Here is a 24791-nt window from a genome sequence, read left to right on the forward strand (position 1 = left end):
GCCTATCCATAATATAATATGAATTAATGTACTCTGGATTTATAAAAATAAATTTAAAATGTCCAGCTTCCCCCTCCCCCCCCTGTACAGTTTCTTTTTAAGTACAGTTTATGTGCACAAATGCAAATCGGGACTGGGCCCAGAGTTTAAAATGTGATCCAAACCACTGTGCTATCCAACCATTTTTGATGATTTTTTTCATTTAAATTGATTTTTCATTATTATTTTTTTAAAAAAAAACTGCCTAAAATTGCTTGTATGGTTTTTGGCACCATACATATAGATATATGTTTTTTATAGAAAGGCTTTCTCTAGTAAATGGCCCTGTAAAATATGTGAACAGTTTGATTAAAGAATTACAGGAAAACCTCGTTAATACGATATTGGTTAATACGAAGTATCCTTTAATCCGAAGTTCTTCCCATTCCCCAGCCGATAAGATAGGATTTATAATGTATTTCAGTACGGATAAATTGAAATACGGATAATTTTTAATACGAAGTTGTTTACAAGACCATTCGGCAAAACTGGTTTCGCTTAATTCGAAGTAGACACCTGTGTAAGTCGACAAGATAAGATCGAATGTGGAGAGAGCTTGGACGTTATTTTAACTTGACCTTGACATGTTTCCTTGTCTTAAGAGTTGTGGACAACTTGAGGGAAGCAGCCCGAAATGTCCGCTGGACATCGACATTCTTTGTCAATGTGCATGGCAGGTCAAGCTCTTTCCCTGCTGAATGTGCCACCTTGGAAATATTCACCAGTGCCAGATGAGAAATGCGAGATAAGATTGCAGGAATGTTCCAAAATACAAGCCGCATGGCGCCTAGAAGTTTCCCGTGAGCAAGCAACTTTTGGCCTGGTAGCTGACAACTTCCGGTAACCACTTTCATTAAAAGCATGTTCTTTGTGCCCTGTACAACTTCATAAATAAAAGGGAAACTGTTACAGATAATCAAAGCCACATAGGCCAACTAAAGATCGTCAACCAGCTTAATGCATTGTCATCTGGGTTTCTGCAAAAGTTGACCTCGATCTTACGTATGTTGCAACTCCCGTTTCTCGCTTCATACGTTTCCCAACTGTGCCGGTCATAAAAATTTGCCAAAAAAGTGTTCTGTTGGCTGAGTGACTTCTCCCTTTTTCCTATCAGCAAACAGGAATTGCTTTGGCCTCGATTTTCTTTCTCGTGTGTGCACCCGACACGGGCTACTTTCCTTTGGCATCTAAAATAAAGCAACCAGTTTTGAATACCTTCTTCAAAACTAACAAAAACTGCAGGATAAGAAAAAGAAAAGTGACTCCCTCCCTTCTCCTACAACAGCTTATTATCCGCCACTGGTGTGCATGGCAATGCGATGATTGCAGAATTCAGGTCCCTCTTTCTTGTTTGTTGCAGCTGTCTGGGTAAGAAATATTGCCCGTATTATTGTCTGTCGCATGGTAAAATGTAATGCAAGGATCATTTTTCTTTTTCACAATGCTGATAAAAGTTCGGTCTTCGACAATTGTGTTATCATTAAAATGCGGAGGATTCGATCTCCAGAAAGAAAAACAAAAGTTAAAACAACTTCATGATGCACATAAAGTTTGTATAATCGCCGCTTTTCTTCAGATAGGAATACAAAAGGAAAAGTTTTGGCGGAGAGAGTGTTTGACCTCCAGAATACTCCTGTCGATTAATCTGAAAATACGCAAGTATCGTAAAGCTTGTTTTGAGTTCATTTTATGCTGATGAGCTAAGCAGGACTAAATATACAGTTTAAAGTGGGATCCAAACTGGAGTGATTATCGAGTGCGGCACAGTTTAATGTGTCCTAGGATGCACATTCGGTGCAAGTTGTGTGTTTCCTTCTTCAGGTTGGATTACAATGCAAGTTGAGGAAGAGTTTGGACTGATACCTGCAAAGGGGGGGGGGGGGGTATGAAGTTAACTGAAGCAAAGAAAACGTGACTTTTTTACGATGTGTTTCAGACAGCCGAACCAGAACGAAATTTTCAGCCCCGATTTTTTTATTTTTTTTTGGTGCCAGGGAAAGGTTGTGTTCTCTCCCAAGAGAATCTTCTCTTACCAGTTAATCCTGTAATGGACACACATAAAATATAATATTCATTCTGTCCGATTATCTCCCTGTCTCTTGCTCGCGCCAGTGTGACTACTGTCAAGATTCTTCTGAGTTTCACTTCTTGCAATAAATGAGATTGTTTTCCTTTCAGTAGGTCTCCATGCAAACTGGTTTCTTATGAACTAAAATTGTAAGAATTTCGTGGAAGAGCAACGACTTTGCACAATTAAAAGAAAATACCGTTTTTTAAAGACTTTTTGCCACAACATGCTTCCCATGCATAACCAGTTGTATAACTAGGCAGGATAAATGTTGTTACCCTCTACTTCGAATCTTTGTGTCTGCGTAAGCTCTGTGTTCTCATTTTGTGTAACACTTTTTACACTTTCTTTAAAACATACAATATTATTACGTATATAGTACATATAAAGCTTATTTTCTGAGCTACCACCAAGTATAAAACATTCGTTGTGGGGGTAATTTATACCCTATTTTATTTACACCTGAAAAACAGGTGCCATCTTGAAAAGTTTGGATAAATCGAAGTCATTTAATTTGAAGTTGACATTTTTTGGTCCCTTGAACTTCGTATTAACGAGGTTTTCCTGTATATGTAAATATACTTTCTCTGATTTGATACTGTATACATGAACCCACTATGGAAATGTTTGTTGAGTGTGTTAATGAAACTATAATAATTTCAGTAACATTTCTTCCAGTGTATAAACATTCTGGATGTACTCTATAATTGTAACTTAAAATATTTTTAGTCTCTGTAGCTGAATTTTGGCAATTTTTTAAATTATAGTTTGCAAATATAAGCTGCCATGTTTATCTACAGTTTAATGATAATGACACTATTTACAGTTTAACATGGAATTAGTATTTTGTATATTTTTCTATATATTTATGGGCTATTATTGCCCATAAAAATTATTGAATTTTAAATAAAAAGAAATTTAAGTGTGTTTACATATTACATTTCCCTTCATAAGAGCTTCACACCATCAGTACATATATTTTGTTTCCTGTCTTAATCTTTCTTAGAGCATAATAAACAGCATTAAATGATTACAAGATTAATGTACTTTCATGAAAAGTGATTCCGATATCTACAAAATCCTTATGCACTTTATTCTATAAATTATTTATTTAAAGTGATTTAAATCAGTGTTTTTTTTTTAAATCACTTGATTTAAATCGTGACTTAAATCCATGATAGTAACAAGGCATACATTCCACCCATCAACATCTTGGATCTTCTAACCAAATAAAGTACATTTCTCACCTGAACTGGGTGGACCAATCCCTGCTGCAAAATTAGCTGTATTACCCTGAGTGCTGCATGTCGCACAGTTATACTTGGATGGAGAAAGGACTCCAGTATTTCTTTCAGGTACAACTGTATCACTGTACTTGCCATTCCTGAAGACACATCTCCCATTTCTTTTAGGTTTTCTTGCTTTGAAAGCTTGGCCCCTAGAAACAAGAATGAAACAGATAAATATTTTTATTAAGACAGCTGAGCCGATTCCAAATATCAGCCGAAGTTCTCTCATCTATTTCATCCTTATGTTCCAAAATAAGCACCAACCAATGCCGGTGGTATTCATATCTGTCTGTACAGGGTTCAAATTTAATCACTGACTGACCCATCCAGTCAAAATATCCTGTTAAGTTATGCAAAGTACAGAAATTTTAATAACTCATCATAAAAATTGTAGGGAAAAGCACGAGTTGTTTTAAAAACGAGTTACAAAAAAGCATTAATAAATCTAAAAATATCTTATAGTAAAACTATGGTAGGATGACATGGTCAAGTTACAATGTAACACATCATTATATGTACACTAACATTTATAATTATCCAGTTATATTAAATGTGCTAAATTGGCCAAGTACTGGTTTAAAATGATGTTGGTGGGGACATGGTTTTGACGCAATATAAAAATGGAATTCAGGTACTTTAATGTTGAAGTTAGAAATTTACAAAAGTTAAAGTACACATTTTTCTACCATATTTTATGAAAGAAAGAAAATACAAAATAAATTCTCATGCATGCAATTTAGTTATTTTTCTCGCTGAACCCTTTTGAGATCTGATATCATTTGAAATTATTTAAGGTTGTTTCAGAAAATTGAAAAAATCTAGTTCTCACAACTGAGCTAATAAATCCCCAATTGGCTTCATCCTAATCTCCATATCTCTGCATCTTAGGTCTCTTCAACAGAAATAATAATTTTGCTAACAATTCTGGCACATACCTTCTGTACTACCATCCTTGTTATGTGACAGTGGTAACTTTCAAATCTGGATGTTAAACAAGAAATACTGCACTTGGGGACTTACAATTCTATCAGCTGAGTTCTTGGAACTTTCTGCATGTAATTTTGTGAATCCATAGCTATTGCAATACTGGCAAGAACACCATTATTGCCAGTAATATGAGTACTTGAGGGCAAGAATGATGAGCAAGAGAACAAGACCCATGTCCATCTACAATACACTAAACGAGACTGCATCAAGCCTTAACCTACTTTTTTTTGGTCCTTTAAGGGGCAGAGCTGGTACATTTGAATGTTAAATATTCTATGTAGATAAATTTAAAATATTTTCTGGAAAAAAATACACAGTTTACTGAAGTGCTCCAGTGATTAAAAGAGCCACTTATTTCTGGTGAATAAAAGATAAAGATTTCGGTACAAAAACTTGGCATATTTCAGGACCAGAAGCAGTATGAAATGGTATTTCAGTGTTAAAATGGTGAATAAAAATCTAAATTTGATTTAAAAACTATACTTATGTAAAATTAACATTTCACTTCTAATAGCACATTTATATAGTTATCAGAATATTAAGTTTATTCTTGTATAAAGTATCCATTTTTGCTTCTCAAATATTTACAGCAGAATTAATCAATTTTCCATGATTTGCATAACTCCCAGGATAATTCAGACCTCAGATGGTGTCCCATCAGTAAATAAACCCTAAATTTTGTGTTTAAGATCACATCATTTCATGACAAAACATGGTAGCAAAATGCACCTCACACCTTCCAAAAATATGAAAAATTAACACTACAATGTGTTATTTCACATTTTGGGTTTTTGTCAAAAATGAAATAGGCATATCCCTAGACATATGTAGAGGAACATCTCTGTTCAGTTGATCAAAGTCACTCTTGTGTAGTCATCAAAAATTATGTTAATCTTTAATTACTTATCCACATAACAAAGAAAGAAGTAAGGAGAAAGCCTTATTTGAGAAAAAAGGCCTTTCCCATTCCTACTTTTTGTATTCACCATATGTTGTATTGCATTATTACATTCATGTTCAAGCAAGTCACAGAGCATGATTCAGACAATTTCATAGCTTGAAAACACACCTAATGTGAAAGAAAGGGAAATAAATAGTAACAATTTACTCACCATTATCTTTCATGCAGGCTGTACAACCTTCAGCATGATGGCAAACAATTGTGTATTACTTTGATAGGTAGAGAATATGTAGCCAAAAAAAATTGAAAATTGTGGTGCTGTAGTGTAAAACCCATTCTAACATATATGTGGAATTCTAGTGAGGCAACATTCAGGCAAAACGTAGCATACTGCCACATGGAGCACTTTGTTGTTACATTGTGAAAGCAACAAGAATCAAAACTGATGATTTATTTCTTTTACTGTTTCGCTTCATTTTCCCCCAAATTCAAGTTTTATGTTGGCACACTTTCCTGTCAAATATACTTAAAATTATATCTTCATTTTGCTTTTAAACTAGTATTATAATTTGTACATCACATGGCTTATGCCTGTTTGTAACAGTGTCACATGTTGGAAACTATTCTTGAGAAAGTTACTTTCCATTTCTCGTGCAATAAATACCGATGTTACTGCTTCCATATGATGGCAGGTGACCATTCAATCTCTGCCAGAACAACACCACTTTCATTGGGGATGCAAAGCATTCCAAAAGGTGAACAGTCATGGGAAACATCCATTTACATGTGGTTAATGTACCTGTGAGAATTCTTCCATGTACAACAGGCACCAATTATTTTTTTAAGCCTTAAATACAAGAATGTTGGATTTTCATGGTATTTTTCTTCATTTCTTAAGCACAAAATGTGTTGAAATTTGCAAAACAGGCCACGATTCTCATTTATGCCAAATCTGCATTATATTGTGATTTTGAATGCATAAAAAATGTGTCTACAACAGGACACTGCACATACATAAACATTTTCTTGCAAGAATTAACATTTTTATGTTAAACTGTTTGCAAAAAATCCATGTTCCTACATGTAACTCATTATTGCCAACTCTACGTTGTCTCACTAGAATTGCATTTTAATACTTAATTGTGAATAACTTCTAACTTTACAACATGAAACAGTAAATTATATTTTTACATAAAATAGTAAGAAATTCTGTTTTCAAATAAATAAAATTATACTTACACTCTTGATCTTGCTTGATCATTCTCTTCTCTTCTTCCTGGAGGTAAGTCTCAATGTTGTTCAGGACCTGCAAAAGTAAAGCACAAGAATCCTTGTGCTGAAAATATGTGTCAGTGATTTTTCACACATGTATGCATAATTTCAAATAATACAAATAAATATCAATAAAGTATAAGTTTAAGAAAAACATAAAATTTAGTTAACACAAATAAAATTAGAAATAATATTGTAATATACTATCAAACAGCAAATACTTCATAATGGTGAAGCTAACAGGATGATATGATTACTCTTCAGTAGATAAGAGAAATCATCCAGAGCTCACTTTCATTTCTGAATTCTATACAAATCTTGCGACTACTACTTAATGTTTTTATCTACTCTTGGCTTGAGAAATCATTAATAAATGTATTGAGATGGAAAACCTTTAATCTGGAATTTGCACTTGTCCCTGCAATGGCTTAGGGTTCTTAAAAGGGTGTCATATTAGTAGATTGTCTGTGATACAGTACTTGCCTCTTAAATTCACACAAGAACTGATCCATAAAAGTATTAAGATTCTTAACCTGAATGTGTTTGTGTGTTGCATATTAGTTGTACTGAATAATTATTTTACATTAGCCAATTATTTTTTTCCTTTCTTTTATGAAATAAATTACATAAAACTCAAAAATAACAAAACTTCTGATATATTTCGGTCATTTTCTGCCTTGGCAACATGTCTCAATCCTGTAATACTTGACTATTAATAACATGATTTGTAACAAAGAATTGAATGAAGCTCTGTAAATGATAAAATCATTAAATGAACACATTGGATTTAAATGAAGCAATGTAATGGAACATTCTATGAAAATAAACTCCTTCTGTATTTAGAATTAACTGCCGTAATTAGAAACTGACATATGCAAAAATGCAAAATTATTTATAAGTTAAAAGAGCACTTACTTTTTATATATGGAATATTGAAAAAAATTGAGTGCCTTGTTAGCATAATTCTTTGACTTTTAGATTTTTATGGAATAAAACTTTTTATTACATAAAAACCAAGCTGTAATTATTGAAATTTAAGGTTATTACTAAAAAAATAATTTAAGTACATGATATCCTGTAAGAAACTGCTACAAAAGTCATGTCAAAGTTAGTTCAAAAATATAAACATACTGAGATGAACCTACCTGTATCCGAAGCAACAATGGAGCATCTTCTCCAGTCAGCAAATTATGATATAATGTCTTTAGCTCTGATCCTAACATGAAGTCATAATATCTTATGCAAAGAGAGCCAACAGCTTGCAATGTAAATGTCTGCACATCTTGATTTTGTTGCCGTACAAAATACATCAAGGTTTCAAAAACTTGATCCTTTATGTCTTCCTGTAATATTAAAAAAGGAAAAAAATATTTTCCACTAATTTTAATTTTCTTAAAATAATTTCCTACCATGATTAAGTTAAAAAGTTAGAATTTCATATTTCCATTCAATATCCCCATCTGATATTGCACCATGCACCTTACATATATAGAGTATTTCAAAAGTGTGCAACTTTTATCACTTGAAACATGAAAACTGTACGAGATATTTATTTACACCAGGTTTTCTGCATTATCCATTGATTTCTCATTACTTAACATTATCAGTTTACTCCATGCAGGAAATTCTATAAATTCATCAATAGCAGAAGTCAACATTAACTTCTTTCCAACAATGTCACTTTTGAGTGAAAGAAAAATAAATAAGAAACTATCTGGGACTGGTGATTATGGGTCAAGTGTAAAAGTGCCATTTTAGGGGCATATAACCATAGGTGGATTCACTAGCAGGTCTAAATTATGTCAACAGATGCAGGCAGCAACATGTGCCTGATTATTGGCCATATATTTACATGAAAAATCATAAATCATAATTTTTCTCTGAAACTTGACTTTCAAGTGTAAGATTCTCTGCACCTGGTCACAGTGACATTGCATGCCAGCTGAGATTAGTTTGTTTTGAAATGGCAACACTTGAGTCCTAAATAAGGCTCTATCTCTGATTACCATGCGAGAGACCCGGGTTCGATCCCAGCAGGGAAGAACCGGAATTTTTTTCCACCTGTTCAAGCGACTCTGGCACCCACCCAGCATTGTATACAGTGGGTACCTGGAGGAAACTCTGGGAGATAAAGGTGGCCAGGGGCATGTCACACATCACCCCCAACTTCGGCCGTGATCAGGAAAGTGTGAAGCCCTAACTCCACATCCCTTATACGCCTTCATGCCATGGTCCAAAGCACAGGGAGCACTTTACTTTATCTCTACAATCCAGATTGTATATATTTTTAAATCCATATCCTTACTGATTTTTTTATTACAGTCTGGACACTAAATATCCTGATTAAACCAATCATGTAGGTTATCACTGAGCAAATAAATTTTGATGATTTATTCAAATAAAAGTGCATGCGTTATTTTCTAAATCTTGTTAATTTGCTGAAAACATCTGAGAATTGATTGTCAACAGCAAGCACAAACTCTTTAACAGTGTGTGGAATCATTTGCTGGTACATGATGATGCTGTTAATTGTTAAATTGGAAATCAGAAGTTAAAGAGTCTGACAGCAATAACAAATGCAATACCGACATGTCACATTTACAGGTGCCCTCTTCATGGATACATGCTCACACTCTTCTAAGTATGTTGGTTGGAACTTGGAGAAGTGTTTCCCATTTAATGTTCCATTTGCAGTTTTGATGTTTGTCTTTAACTTTTGTAGCATGGCTGGATATGTCCTGTAAAATTACTCCTTTGAGGGGACCCTAAAGATAGAAATCTGAGGAGGATAAATCTGGCGATCTTGAGAGCCACAAATCTTTGGATATTAGTATGCCATGAAAGAACTCATGCAAAAATGCCAGTTTCATTGGACATATGGCAGGTAGCAAGACCTTGCTGAAACCAGCAATCATGTTCATCCTCTTGAACCAGGGAAATAATTGAGTAATGATAGTGCACTATATATCATCAAGACACATCACACTACAAGTTTTTGTGGATGGAGCAGGACCTCATGGAATGCATAGTGGTTTACACTGGACCACGTTTTGCTGTACTGGCTGTTTACATAACCATTTAAATGGAATCAAGCTTCATCAGTGTGAAAAAAAAGAAATAAACAATTCTGATGTAGTTTTCCTCGATGTGAGATTTAATGCAGATGCAGCAATTCAAACACTTGCCCTAATCAGGGTTTTCCAGTTCTTGAACATCATGAACAAAGTTTTCTTCACAATCCTATGAGCACTGGAAAGTGATCAAGTGGGCTTGGGATGCAAATTTCCTCAGGTTTTTGGTTTGAGATTGTTCCAGACATGTAACCACATCTCCCATTGTGGTTGGAGGCTAAAACCAATGGGTGAACACTTAGTGTTCTGTCACATACACTTCAGGTTTCCTAATATTGACACACCAGTCATAAAAACAGTTGCTTTGTGAAGAAAAGCAGAACCAGGGTGAAGCGGCATTACACCAATAAAACACCTGGCGTAACTTTCCCAAGTCCAGGATTGTGTTGATCTTGTGTTGGGTGAAGGAATGAAGACTCTCATAGCTCAAGAACACAAACGTGTATTATAATAACGGATATTGTACACAAAAACACAGTTATACACTTGTGGCTGCACCGTGTTCGCTCGCACACACACGAAGATACCGAGTTCAGTCATATTACGTCATGCATATGACACGTACTTCACGTGGCAGTTCCACACTGCCATCTAGCGAGCAACTCTAACATCATTTTTTTATTATAATTATAGTACAGTACTGAACCCAGGGTATTTTTTATGGAACATCTCCTGCACATGAGCATAAGAACAAGTAATAAAATACTCTTCAATGAAGCACATGTGCTGCTCCAATCAATATGCAATGTTGGCTCCAATAAAGAACCAAGCACATCAGCGATGGGTGCAGAGAATTCAGGTTTGCCAGAGGCATCTTAGGATCCCCTCAGGGGCACAATTTCAGTGCAAAATTATGATTTGTGATTTTACATGTAAATATATGGCCAATACTTATTCACGTGCTGCCTGCATCTGTTGACAAAATTTCTACCTGTTAGTGGCGCCGGCTAAGGTGATATGTCAATAAAATAGCACTTTTTCACTGTAGGTTATGTAAAACCAATTTTGCTGGCAAGCAACATTATGCAGAATGTATTATGGCGGCACAAAAGCCAAATGATGGTAGTGATTTTTTCATTTCTATTATTTCATGCAAAAGAAACAAGGCTGGGCTGTAGATCTGATTATAAATTGGATGATTTCAATTTTCAATGATTTTTCTTTTTATTGATTGTGTTAATAACAGAAAAATTCCTTAATGCAACACAGAAACATTGAAGTGCAGACAAACCATTTTAAAGAAATATTCATACACAATACAGAGTCATCATATCTCAAGATTTAAACACTTTTATTAAGCAGAGGATTTTCCTTTACTTTGCTGTAAGAAGCTAATCTAGAAAATAAAATGCCTAATTGAATTCCATGATTGGTTTTGTGTATCATGTTCAGATAAACATTACATGCAAGGAAAGAAAAAGCAACTTTAGATCAGATGTAAAATAATAATAATAACAACAACAACAACAAACTTACCTGTAAGCTCTCTCTAACATCTGGGTCTGTGAAATCAAAATGCCGAAGTAATAAACCAACAGTGAAAACAGCTCTACGAAAAAATGGAAGGTATTTAGTAATTCTTGCATCTGTTGGATCCTTTTCATGAAGCTTCTTAAAATCAGTTAAATGGCCTGTAGAAAAATATAATATATGAATGAGCATATGGAATTTGCTTATCACAATTATAAGCATGACTAAAAGCACGTGAATTCATAAATTATGTGAACAAATTAAATATAGAACTTATACTACAACATTATCCATCTTCATGCACTTAACCTACTTAGTGTCAATAACATGTTACCATGATTTCCTTCATATTACATTTCATTGAGAATGTATAATAGAGTTTCAACCATATATCCTATATTGCAGGCAAAGTTTGTTTTAGGTACATTCTACTCAGAACTGGACCTACAGTTTAAAGTGGAATGTGGACTACTATACAATGTGTATCCACCAAGTATCAAACCTCAGACACCTTCAATAAAAGGTGACAGCAATACACTATTGAGGAGACAATAGAAAACTCCTTGCACCACGAGCTGAGGAAGAAATTTTCACTCACAACACATAAACCACACTTTAAAATTATGTCCAAACTTTCAACTACACCTCAAAGTTATCCTCAGGGCTGGTCAAGAGACAAAGAATGGAAAGAAGCAGAACATGTGACACTGGAGTTGCGCTTCTTCTCTTTCTCCATCTCTCAGACTGGAGGATAACTCTGAGGAGGAGTCGAAAGCTTGAACATACTTTTAAAGTTTGTTTTATGCCATAGATGAAAAAACTATGCAGCAGGCCAAAATCAAAGTTTCATGGCGTTAACATTTTGTATGTACATTTTAGGAAGTGGTCTAGGACTTGGGAGTTTGTGGTACATTGTAACATATGTTGATATACCAAATTAATGCATCATTGGTTAATTACATTCTCAGTTATTCAGGGTTCCAACACAAACTCTACATGTATTTTCCCTGAGTTTTCCAGATTCTTCAAGTCTTTACCACAGTATTCAGCATGCATTATATTACTACAGTCGACTATCGATTCTACGATAATATAACGACCCTCTCAAAGTAACGTCCCTTTTCAGTTGAAAAATTGAAGGAAATCGACCCAAAAATATGTTTTTTGCACTAGTTTTATTTGCACTCATTCCCTTCACGAGCACTCTACCGCTAGCAAGTGGGTCTGATCTAAAGATAGACACCACCACACAAAATTTGAGTGATATCCAATAGCACTTGACCTCTACCTTCCCCTCCCCCAAGTGCACCAACCTTACCCTGCACCCGACGGCAGCTACCAAATGCGCCATGCTTGTTTTGCCATTGTGACTTCGCTTGCTCTTGGATACGCGAGAAGAGAACATCGAATGTGCTTGGATCTTATTTTAAATCGACCTTGACTTGTTTCCTTGTCCTAAGAGCTGCTGACAACTGGATTTGGGGGGAGGGGGGTGGTGCCTGAAATGACTGTGCTCCACTTGCAGTCTATGTCTATGTGTATGGCAGGTCAAGCTCTTTAATCGATAAATACACCACCTTGAGAAATTAGAGATAAGATCACAGGAATGTTCCAAAATACAGAGGCATGGTGCCTGGAAGTCTGGACCATCTGTCCAGCTCTGACCTAGGGTTCAGCAGGTTCCCGTGAGTGAGCAACTCTTGGCGTTGTACCAGACAACTTCCGGTAACTGCTTTCATTCAAAAAGTGTTCTTTGTTCCCTGTAACACTTCATAAAAAAGTGAAACTGTTAGAGATAATCAAAGCCACATAGGCCAACTAAAGATCAACCCGCTTAATGATTTGTCATCCAGATTTCCACAAAAGTTTACTTCGATCTTACGTGCATCATAATGCCCGTTTCCCACTTCATACATTTTTCTAACTGTGCCGATGTTGTAATATTTGCCAAAAAAGTGTTCCGTTGCCTGAGTGACTTCTCTCTCTTCAGCAAACATGTAGGTAGGAAGGGGCGGGGTTGATTGTTTCAGAAACGATTTGCTCCTGTGTGCATAAGGTGTGATTACAGACGAGGGTGGAGGGTGGAAGTGGACCCCTCTTCCTTTCCTTTGCCGAACCAGAATGAAATTTACAGCCCAGCTTTTTTTTTGTCTGGTGCCTAGAAAGGTTGTGTTGTGTTTCCCGAGAGATCTTATCTTACCATTTAATCCTGCAAGAGACAATGCTCAAGTAGACCCATATAAATCCAACATTCATTCTGTCAGATTATCTTCAGACTTTTGCTGGTGCCAGTGTGACTGGTGTCAAGATTCTTCGAGTTTCGCTTGCAATAAGCGAGAGATTGTTTTTCTTTCCATAGGTTTCAGTGCAAACAGGTTTCTCATGAACTAGAATTGTCAGAATTTCGGGAAAGAGCAACGACTGTGTACAATTGAAAGAAAGTAACATTATTTTAAATCAGTTTTTGTGAAAACTTTTTCATGTTCTATTTTCCTTCTCACAACATGCATCATGTGCATTACAGGTTGTATAACTACCAGGATAAATTGTGTTACTTTCTCCTAGCAATCTTTGTGTCCGTTTGACTTTTGTTCAAGCTGAAAATTGGTGCAAATTCCAATAATGACCCCTTCGAAATAACGACCCTTTTCCTGGGAACTGTGAAAGGTCATTGTATCGAGAGTTGACTGTATTTTAAATTTATTTTACAATAGACTCCTCATTTCCCCTTATAGCCAAACCATCATCACCTTCTTTATTATTATTAGACATGAGGCAGATTAATAGGTGTGCTTTTGGCATTGGCTGATGCAGGAACTTCGGTGTATCAATTATATCTGTAAAGTTACTAATAATTTTACCAATCTGATATGTTCATAAATAGCCTGTAATTTAGTGCAAAATTCCACCATTTTGTTGTTCTTATTAAGAATAAAAATATATAATTCATGTGACAAGGTTTTGTAAAGTTAACGTTTAAATATGTAGTACTTTTTCAAAAGCAAAATCCATTGCAATCAATTAGTTGCTTACATTAATGAAGGACATAAATAAACCATTCATATCCTTCAAGAAACATCCACAATTTTATATTGGATCAGTAGAATATCAGTATCAGCAAATTTTGTATCAGAAGTGTACCTGTAATGGCCAAGAATTCATATCAGTTACTTTTTTAAAACTGATAACAAAACATATTTGAATAAAATGACATCTCCATGTAGTACGCTTATAGGTTTTTGTGGAATTTAAATGCCTTTTCAATATTTAAACTGTATTACAATGCAAAAAATAAAATTTCAAACAAACCAAATACAGAACATATATTATCATACCTTTTGACAAATGGTTAGCACATTAATAGCAAAATAAACATGTGATCTAAAGCCTGTATCTTCAAAGAAACTTGTGTAAAGCAAGTTACTTAACTTGTAGTAGAGACATGCACATTTCATTTTTTATGGAAACAAAATGTGAAATATCACACTGTAATGTTCATTTCTCATTTTTTTGAAACGTGAGAAATGCATTTCCCTACCACATTTTGTTATAAAATGATGCAAAATATGAAATCAACCCTCAAACAAAAACCAAATAGAGTTTATTGCTGACACAACACTTTATGAAGTCTGAATTATCCTGAGAGTTATGCAATTACACAAAATTCATTAATTCTGCTGTAAATAACCGAGATGCAAAAATGGACTTCTTTACACAGGAATAAAACTTAATACTCTGATAACTGCATAAATGTGCTATTAAAAGGAAAAAAAATATGCCATTTTATATACCATGATCTCAAAATGTGTCCAGTTTTTGTACTGACATCTAGATCATTGATTCACCATAAATATGGGATCCTACTTATTGTAATTATTTTCAGGAAGCAGGAGCATATTCTAGTCTTTTAGATGTGCTTCATTGGGACTCATTGATCCATTATATAATTTTCCCTGAGATTTTATTTTTCCAATTCCTTGAGATTTCCAGGTTTTTCAATGTGTGTGGGAACCCTGTTGTTATGCCATAATTAAAGATAAATGTGAATTTTTCATTATTATTTTACTATGGATACTTTTGTGGTTCAATTAAAAAAAATCTCATCGTTCTAAGCAACATCTCATAAATGCTTTCTCAACATCACCACAATACCTTATCTTAACCACATCACAGTTTTTAATAATGTGAAGAAAGTCATGTTCTCCTGACCACTGACATAGCACTGTGTGAGTACCACAGGGACGTAACTCTAATTTATCAAATTTACAGGAGAGAAAATAATGTATTCTTAGGAATATGTTCGACTATTAAAAAGTGTCAGTAAATTGGATATGTTTGACTCAACCCTACTGCTAAGGATTAGAAGTGGAGATATGTCTGTCTGACTCCAGCTCTTCAGAGGAATTTATATAAACAAAACTAAAGCTGCATTTTTGGAGTTATGTTCCTCTGGTTCTCTCATATGATAAAAAAGAGAGAGAAAGAAAGAAAGAAGAAGAAGAAAGGAATTGCTCCTATATACTGAAATTGTCAATTATCATCATTGATAATGAACTTAAATTACACCAAATACATATGCACTTACCATAGTACTTGCGAAAACAGTCTCGAATCAGCTTATAATTATGTGTAACATTATTCACAACCGATCCAAGACATGAAAGACAACTAGCAACCACAGTTTTATCATGCTGTAATATAAGTTTTACAGAGTCTTCTTCTAACTGTGCCAGAAATGTTTCACTTGGATGTTCCATCAATGGCACCACCAGTTCCAACGTTCGTGCCACACTACTGATGATCTGATAATCTCCTTGTGTCTATAACAGAAAAATATAATTCTTGAGAATAAAAATTACTATTATATAAGAGACTTTTCAGTTATTATATTATAAATTTATAATGAGGATACTTGCAAACTTACTGCTGTTTAGAAACACAAACATCGCAGATTTTCTCCGGGAGATGCAAAAATTCACTTTTTATAAAATGCCAATGGTTTTTAGATTGATTGATTGATTTAGTTTATTTTACTTCGCGTTTTGTGCCTCTTAGCTAATTTGCGAAGATGGGGATGAGTGATGAAATTGATGAATGGACATTCACAAACAACCAAGCCCGACCGGGATTCGAACCCGGGACCCTTGGCGTCACAGCGTGATGTGCTAACCACTCGGCCACAGGGTCGGGCAATGGTTTTCAGAATTTTTAATTCGTTGGTGATTTACAAGACCACTGTTTTTCTTAAACTTCATATTATACAGTGTATCATCGAGTACAAATTTACTGTTTGCAACTTGTGCATCACTAGATTTATAATTGCACCACATTAACATTATTCATGCTTCAAAATCAGTACACTGCTATTTTCAATCATACAGTATTTCATATTGTATGCACTGTGTTGTTTGTAGCTCAAGAAACAATTCTCATTTCTTCATGGTATATTTAATTTTTTCTAGTGTGTGTCTAGTATGAATGGATACTATATAACATATTACAGAACAGATTGATAAGGTGCCAACAAATTCAATCACATTTTTACTGTACTGGTATCAATCACAATATCCAAAAATGCCAGCTAAAATCATTACACAGTAACTGTACCACTTTTCAATTATTATAACATTCGGTACAATATTCATCATCATGACACGATGCAATTTCAGAGTAGGCATGATCCATATTCCACATTTGACAAGGCAACGACGCTACCACTGCACCATCGGGGAGGCCCTCCACATATTCGAGGAGCACTACATATCATACATGAAGATATAATAATACCCACTTTAAACTTGATTGGATATGCTGTTTTCCTGTTCAGATATTTGTCTTTTTCTTTTTTTGCTGCGTGTATGATCCTGTTAACATTTTAAAAAGTGCCAACAATACCACTAAATGAATATTTGCTCAATTTTTGTCAAGATTAATGAATTGGTGAAAATTAAATGAACTGACTTGTACTGTTATTTCATTGTTTTTAATTCATTCATTCTTATTATGGATATGGATAAAATAAATTGTTGCACATTTAGTTATTTAATGTTGCAAAGGAACACCTATTCTCTGGCTGAGAGACTAACCCAAAATTTTTAGAGGCAAGATCATGAGCGAACCACTCAATAGATATAGTACATACATACATATGTATATCCAACATTTCACTGATTTCATGCAATGTTGCTACTGTTTTAATATCTGTATTTACCTGACACTTAAGGCTGAGGTAGGGCTGTAAAGTAATTGCATGGTCAACCAGAAGTTGAGGCCTGATTTTGGCAAACAGGTATAATGTTGTAAGGCAGGCAACTAGACGTTGAGAGGCACCACGAGTTTCTTCTCCTCCACCATCACTTCCACCACCACCATCATCATCCTGAGAGAGGCTTGTTTCCTCCAACCTTAGAACATTTTCTATGAGGCAATCTACAATTTGACGACATGCTGTCAGCAATGATTTTGGTGGTTCGACACTCACTTTTGTAGAATCATCTTTATCTTCCTTTGGTTTGAACAACTATCAGAGAAAAGAAAAATCACATTTCTACAAATGTATTTGTAGCAGAGTTAAACTTAAACAATTACCAATTTCAAAAGATTAACAAAAATAAGTAACTATTTAATAGCAGTGAAAACTAACACATGTGAGTGAGACTATTAACCTTTTTACATTTTAAAACAAACGAAAGATTCATATAAAATTTACACAAGTTTTGTTTGTTAAGAATTTAAATTTCTTTTCTAAACAAAGGAGAGTTTATCTTACAGATTACCTTAAGGGTGTTAGGTTATATTCCAAATCTCTCTTAATAACAAAAAATTACCCACGTTTCTTAAATTAAATTTTCCCAAAACTTGAATTGTAACAAAGGCACCATTACACTTTTCTTTATCTCATTTAAGAGATCTAAATAAATGGAACAGCTAAGTACCTCTGTACCTGCAAGTCCTATGACATCACTCCCATCCTATACTACTAGGATTCCCTCTCTCTTTACTCCTGGGGAACTAAAGACTGTTTTGTTTATTCAGGGTGGCTAGTCTAGGACCATGATAAAATTCAAGTATAATTCCTGGTTTTCAAGGAGAACTTTCCAAAAATTCAAGATACAAGCTGATGTTTTTTTTCTTCTATTTCAACCTTATGTATTACCGCCTCTTACCACTAACCCACAAGATGATTCCACTGTATTCGAAAATTATATTTCAATTCAATTAAATGGTATATATATTTAAAATTTAATTTAAGGTGCGAAGTTTACATTTGCCATTTCACATACTCAGACTAGAATTACATCTACAAACACAAGTCACAAATGTTATGGGATATAATAATCTACAAAAAAAATATTAATCTTATAAGAATTTCAGACTCAAATTTAACTGGTCAACTTAGATATCTTGCAATAATCTTCTGGGCTGGCAGATAAATTGTTCTGCAAAGGACACTAAAAAAGTAAATGGATTGAGAGAATTATGTTTTATTTTCCGTGAGGCTTTTTTCTCTACCTCGATAAAAATGAAAGCTAAAATGTGAATAACTTGTCTCGGGGCATTTAGAAATATGTAAAAATTCAATGGGATCTGGATTAATAAAAGCTGCAATTTTTCACGTCTTCAGAGAAAAATTCATGCAGAATTCCCAGTGAGTAGCCACCCTGTATTTGTTTACATTCATTTGGCACAAAAAAATAACCTATGCTTAATCATCTTAATTAATACACGTAACTTAGGTAACTGCACTAGTGCTTCTTTTGAAAAATGAAACTGCACATTTTGATATTTAGTTTACAAAAAGACAGGGTATATGAATTATATGTAACAAAATGACTGAATTTGCATTAAATTATTTGTAGAAATATCACATCAGTAATATTATCAGCAATTTTACACATTAACTAAGATGCCTGAATCAGCCAACTAGAGCATTTAATAACCTATCTCTTCCCTAAAATCTATTATGAACCCTACAGAGTCAAAAGTCACAGGACACCCTTGTGTTTAAGTGAACTTGTCCAATATGATGTCAGCACACATGGTTAATGCTACATAAGGCACAATCACAAGAACACTCTACACACATCTGCTGTCACAATACATACACATGCAGAGAGAGTCGTGCTTTTGAATGGGGCATGATTTTTGGAGCCCATAAATTTGGGCATTCCATCAGATTTCTCAGCAATTAAATGTGCTGCATTCCACTGTTTGCAATGTCATGGATATGTCATGGAAGCACTAAACCCAATGATCGGGACTAGTGAACTCTGAAGCATGTTGTATGAACCAATCATCAGATTTATTGATGATTGCAGCGAATTTCCATCCAAGCTCAGGTACAGAGGCCAGTAATAGAATTTGGTTTTCATGGCTGTGATGCTGCTAGGAAGCCACTGACCAGATGCACCAATGTGCCTGATGTCATTTGGAGTAGTGCTAACAACACCATCACTATGGAACAGTGGGAGAAGGTCTTAAGGAGTGGTAAGTCGTGATACGTGATATGGCAGTCTGATGGACATGCGTGAACCTGGCAAATGGTATTTACCAGTGTGTGCTGTGTCAACAGTGAAATTTGGTGGTGGTGAGGTAATGGTCCTTGGCTGTTTTTTATGCTTTGGACTTGGGCCCTTAGTTTTAGTCAATGGGTCAATGACCTCTGGCATTAACAAGACATTTTAGACAATGGCATGCTTTCCCCCACACAGCAAGGTCAATCGTATTGTGGTTTAAAGAAAATCAGGTGGAAGTGCATAACTGGCCTGCCAAAAGCCCCTACTTGAACCTAACTGAACACATTTTGGATGAGCTGGAGCATTGGCTGTTTACCAGAACTTAGTGGAGAACCTACCCGAAGGGTAAATGCTGTAATAACAGCAATGGGAGGTTCAACATCCTATTAATAACGCAACTGGTGCCTTCGGAACCAACAACAATGGGTGTCTGGTGACAGTTGGCTACATAGGGTATGTCTTAGATATAATGTATTCACAGGGTTTGCTACTCATATTCTGCACCTGATCTCAGTGGCGGCTGGCAGCTAGTATGATGGGTAGTGCCAACGTGATCAAGAAATCGAAAAATTTTCGCTAGCATATGTCACAGAAATCTAATGGAAGAGGTAATTTTAATGGAGCTTTGTTTACTAACTTCTGGGAATATATTGGCCAGATATTACAAAGTGAAGATCTATGTAAACGTACACAAGAGGAACCGGTGGCAATACAGATCAAAAGAAGAAAGTGGAAGTGGATTGGCCACACATTGAGGAAAGATCCATTGGCAATAGAGAGACAAGCATTGAGCTGGAACCCACAAAGACAACGTAGGAGAGGAAGGCCAAGAATGAGTTGGAGAAGGACAATAGAGCAAGAAATATGGGAAACAGGAAAGACCTGGAATGAGATAAGGAAGATGGCTGGAAACAGAGTCCATTGGCGATGCTTCGTTGAGGCCCTATGCTCCGTAGCGGAGTACCAGGAAATAAGTAAGTCAAGTTCGTTTACTAAAATTGCAGACAAAAATTCAGAGTTCCTAAGATTGGTTTATTTTACTTTGCATTTGTACTACTTTTGGCTAATCACGAAGATAAGGATGAGTGAACACACACAAATAACACCGATGCCCAGGCCGAGATTGGAACCCGCAATCCCTGGTGTCGAAGCATGCTGTGCAGAGGTCGACTAGAGTTTCTAGGAAATAAATGTGACTTAAAATTTTGACGCCTGTCACCTTAACCATCTTTTTGACATTTTTAAATAGAATTGATGTTTAAATCTGGCGTGGGACAGCCAAGTTGTTTAGATTTTAATTTAATATTGCATAGTACCTTGGAAAACGGTGTATGTAATAATGCTCTAATCTGACTCATCTTTACTAACTACCCTTCCTTTCACACACCATCAGACACTTTCACTTCACTAAAAAGAAAAACACTGAACAATTAAAGACACAGAGTCGATCACAGTATTGTCACCTTGCTTTGTTTATAATTTTCAACCCCAGCACGGCAGACGGTACATCAACAATCTGTGTTACTAACAATTGAAATATGATTATCTGCTAAATTAACTGTAGATCTACAATTTTTAGAATTCAATGCAAGAAATTGAATTATATCTCCAAGTGAAATTCTTATACTGATAGATTTTCCATGTGATTTTTTACAAGTATTAAAGTAAAAAATCCCCTGGTGATGCGAATTCCCTTTGATATTTAGTAAAAAATCCCCTGGTGATGCGAATTCCCTTTGATATTTAGGAGGCAATTTTTTTGTACAGAAAATATCTTCAATATTGTCAATGTCAGTTGCAACACGTGAGTGTCTGTGTGCATGAGAGCAAGGGATATATCTTTTCTTAAGGAAGAAATTGATAACAAAAAAGTCTGGATGGCTCTTTAGATGCATCTATCTAAATGGTTATATAAATTTGGGGAAGATATTATGTTTGTTCTTGCCAAGTATGCAGGAAAGTATCTTTCTCGCAAATTACTTCTCCAATGAGTATTACAAATCGGTCAGGATTAGTAACTTCTCTGTGAAGTTTGCAACTATGTCAACACAATGCGAAAGCTATCGCGTCGTGCCAGCCGAAAAGGGGCACGGCTGTTTGACTTATGGCTACCACTGGGCTACCAACTCCTCGCTCTTTAACTGCGGAGACTATTTCATGCCTCCGTGGATGCCTCTGTGCACAGGCCAGACTATGCTAACCCAGAGCAAGTGAGAGAACAGCTGGGGATGCGGCGCAGGAATTGAGGCGGCCGTAATCTCGAACGCTTACGAGATTCGAATCTCCTCGTTAGTAAATGTATTAATTTAACTATATTTTGGCAAAGCAAGTGCTTTTTCTTTTTCTGAGGGTAGAGCCATGGCACGGCAGCTCTCCCCTTAGAGCCGCCGCTGCCTGATCTACTTACTCTTTTCTACATTGAGGAAGGTTAACGAAGCAGATATTCTGTGCTTTGTAACTATGAAATAACATAAATTTGGCAGTTTTGTCAGTATAATGCTCAAAGGAAAGAATCTGGTAAATTATGTGCAATGAGTAAAGCAATGTAGTTACAGTGAGAACAATTCTTTTTTCTGGAAAAAAAAAAAAGGTATCAGCAATAATGTCATTTGATAAATGATCATGTAACTGAAGGAAATTAATTCCAATTTTGCATTATAATGGCATATGTAAAAATTATTTTGAGTGAAGATTTTCTGCATTTAATGGTACATATGTGTAGAAATTCATCCCACTTATTTTTGCAAAACTGGAAAGTGTATTTAAAAAAAAAAAATATATATATATATATATTATGAGGGTGAAAACAAAGAGTTGCATGAAGTTATTCCTTTTAATATTTTGTAATTAAAAGTGTGAATACTTATATAGTACAACCTTGATTTGAGTTTTGTTCAAGGGAATACAATGAAAAATTTAAAATGCATTGATTTAAGTCCACTTTATGCACAGTAAGGTTAATTGGGACTGGACCTACAGTTTAAAGTGGGATCCGAACCACTATGTGCCTCCATCGGGTATCGAACCCGGAAACCCTTGATTATACTGTTTTTAAAATGCAGGAAAATGTGTTTATTGATTTGCTTTATTTTGCTTCACTTTTTGTGCCACTTTTCCTTAATTTGTGAAGATAAGGATGGGTGATGATATGATGAAATTGATGAACGTTTATCCATGCCCAGGCCAGAATTTGAACCTGGGACCCCTGGCATCATAGTGTGATGTGCTAACCACTCTGCCACGTAAGTCGGCACAGGAAAATGTAAAATCAAGGAACATAATCAGGGTTCCACTGTTCAAATCAAATATATTTGTTAATTTCTCACAGAAGTAAAGCTAAAAATTAATTTTGTAATAAAAGTTTATAACTAGTCTAAACTTCACAATACTTTATTCAATGTGAAAATTTGTACACCATAAAAAGAACACCAACTTTTAAGGATACAGAAGGAAAATAAATTAAATGTTCATGTCCCTACCTATTATTGACCAACCTGATCAGAGTACTGGCAGTTGGTACATAATTTTCATTCTTCCTTTCTGATGTTGAAAATGTGGGTTGCTTCCAAAAAAATATGCTACCTTTATTATTATTATCATTTATTGTACTTATTATTCAGTGAACCTTTCTTATAGATATTTAGTCCATAACTCTACTTCTCCTACAGAATTTACTAACTGCTCCCAGTTAATTAACATCAAAATGAATATGTTTAAACTTACACTCAAAAGAAGTTGCTCAAACCAATCCAACCCTGTGTCCCTGCAAGTAGCAACAACGTCTGTGATGTTCATAACTTTCCTCAAAAGAGCTACAGAATCAACCTGCGGTCTTTCCCTCACAGGAGTAAACCACATATTCTGGAATACTTCCATAACAAGTTTGCGAATTCCTGAAAGATAAAATAAAGTTATTAGTTCCATATATTATTAAATGATGCACGGAACATAACATGAAAGTGAGGTTGACAATATCATAACAAATTCATTACATACAACCAAAAACAAAACAAACAAAAAAGAAAATAAAAGAAAGAAGAAAAAATTGTCTCACAAAAAAACGTTTTCTATCCCCACAGTATTTACATTACACAAAAAATGCTTAATATCAGGAATTGGAGACATTATGTAAACAATAGGGATGGAATGATATATGACTATACTTTTGCTGATAAAATATTGATATAAAATTTACCAACACCGATCATTGATATTCTAGTGCTCCAATATAAAATTACATATGTTCATTGAAGAACATGAATGGAGTTTGCTTTGAAAAACAATAGACTTTACAAATGAAGTATGAATTATGTTTATATACATAAATCAGGCTGGTAAAATTATTGGCAATTTTGCCTATAAACCAATACACTGATATGTGATATGTTTTTATTGGAAGATACAGATAAAGTACAAATCTGTTGTGCTTGCTTGAGTCTCATCGTCAGTACCCTTGTTTTTTCAGGCATATCTCACCATACTTAATATTTTTAAAATTTTATTCTTTTTTATTTCTAGTGATGTTTATTATTTCCCTTCTTTATTACATTCTTGTTTCAAAATGTTTATTTGTTTTCAAATGGAGTAATACATTGTCAAAGTACAGAGCTCACACTGCTCATGTTCCTCCAAACTGTCCTAAGAACTCTGGTGCAGTTCCATCTGTGCTCCACAAATCTTCATCACACTCGTGACCAGACTTCATCATTTCAGCTATATGTATAGCCCGCCAGAATCGCACATGGATTTATGGGAAAGCATTTCTTGTTTTTGCATCTTTTTAACACTATGATCTCCTGATAAATCAAAACAACTATATTTCACCTTCTCCATTGATGCTGTGATGGGGCATGAGCGTTCCACAATGTCTTTTTCAAGATACTGCACTTGCAGACCTCCTAAATCTTTATTCTCCTCCTCCTTCTTAATAACAGATTTCTCCTGCTCACTGTCTTCAGCTTTGTCAGCATCTGTCATGAGTCTTCAAACTCCGAAGGTTAGCTGTACATGAACTTTGTTGTGCGAGTCTTCCACTAGCCACTCACTGATTCTTTTGTCTATATTACACATTTTGAACAAGTATTCACAAGCTGATTAAAATAAAATCACTTAAAAATT

The 24791-nt window shown here is 35.0% G+C and overlaps 1 protein-coding gene across 4 annotated transcripts in view; it reads right to left on the reverse strand.

The window, feature by feature from the left end:
* The window catches only part of Nipped-B (Nipped-B cohesin loading factor), a 293544-nt gene that overhangs the window by 30247 nt on the left and 238506 nt on the right, over positions 1-24791 (reverse strand). For all 4 annotated transcript variants that reach the window (XM_083117506.1, XM_083117505.1, XM_083117503.1 and 1 more), the window contains 7 exons: positions 23397-23566; positions 17369-17677; positions 15743-15977; positions 11164-11318; positions 7702-7899; positions 6524-6620; positions 3355-3545 (listed from right to left, as the gene is read on the reverse strand). In XM_083117506.1, coding sequence (XP_082973632.1) covers positions 3355-3545; positions 6524-6620; positions 7702-7899; positions 11164-11318; positions 15743-15977; positions 17369-17677; positions 23397-23566 — 1355 coding nt within the window. The remainder of the gene's footprint in view (positions 1-3354; positions 3546-6523; positions 6621-7701; positions 7900-11163; positions 11319-15742; positions 15978-17368; positions 17678-23396; positions 23567-24791) is intronic.

Source organism: Lepisma saccharinum, chromosome 2 (genome assembly GCF_977018435.1).
Source record: "Lepisma saccharinum chromosome 2, izLepSacc3.1, whole genome shotgun sequence".
In the NCBI taxonomy this organism is placed as follows: domain Eukaryota; kingdom Metazoa; phylum Arthropoda; class Insecta; order Zygentoma; family Lepismatidae; genus Lepisma; species Lepisma saccharinum.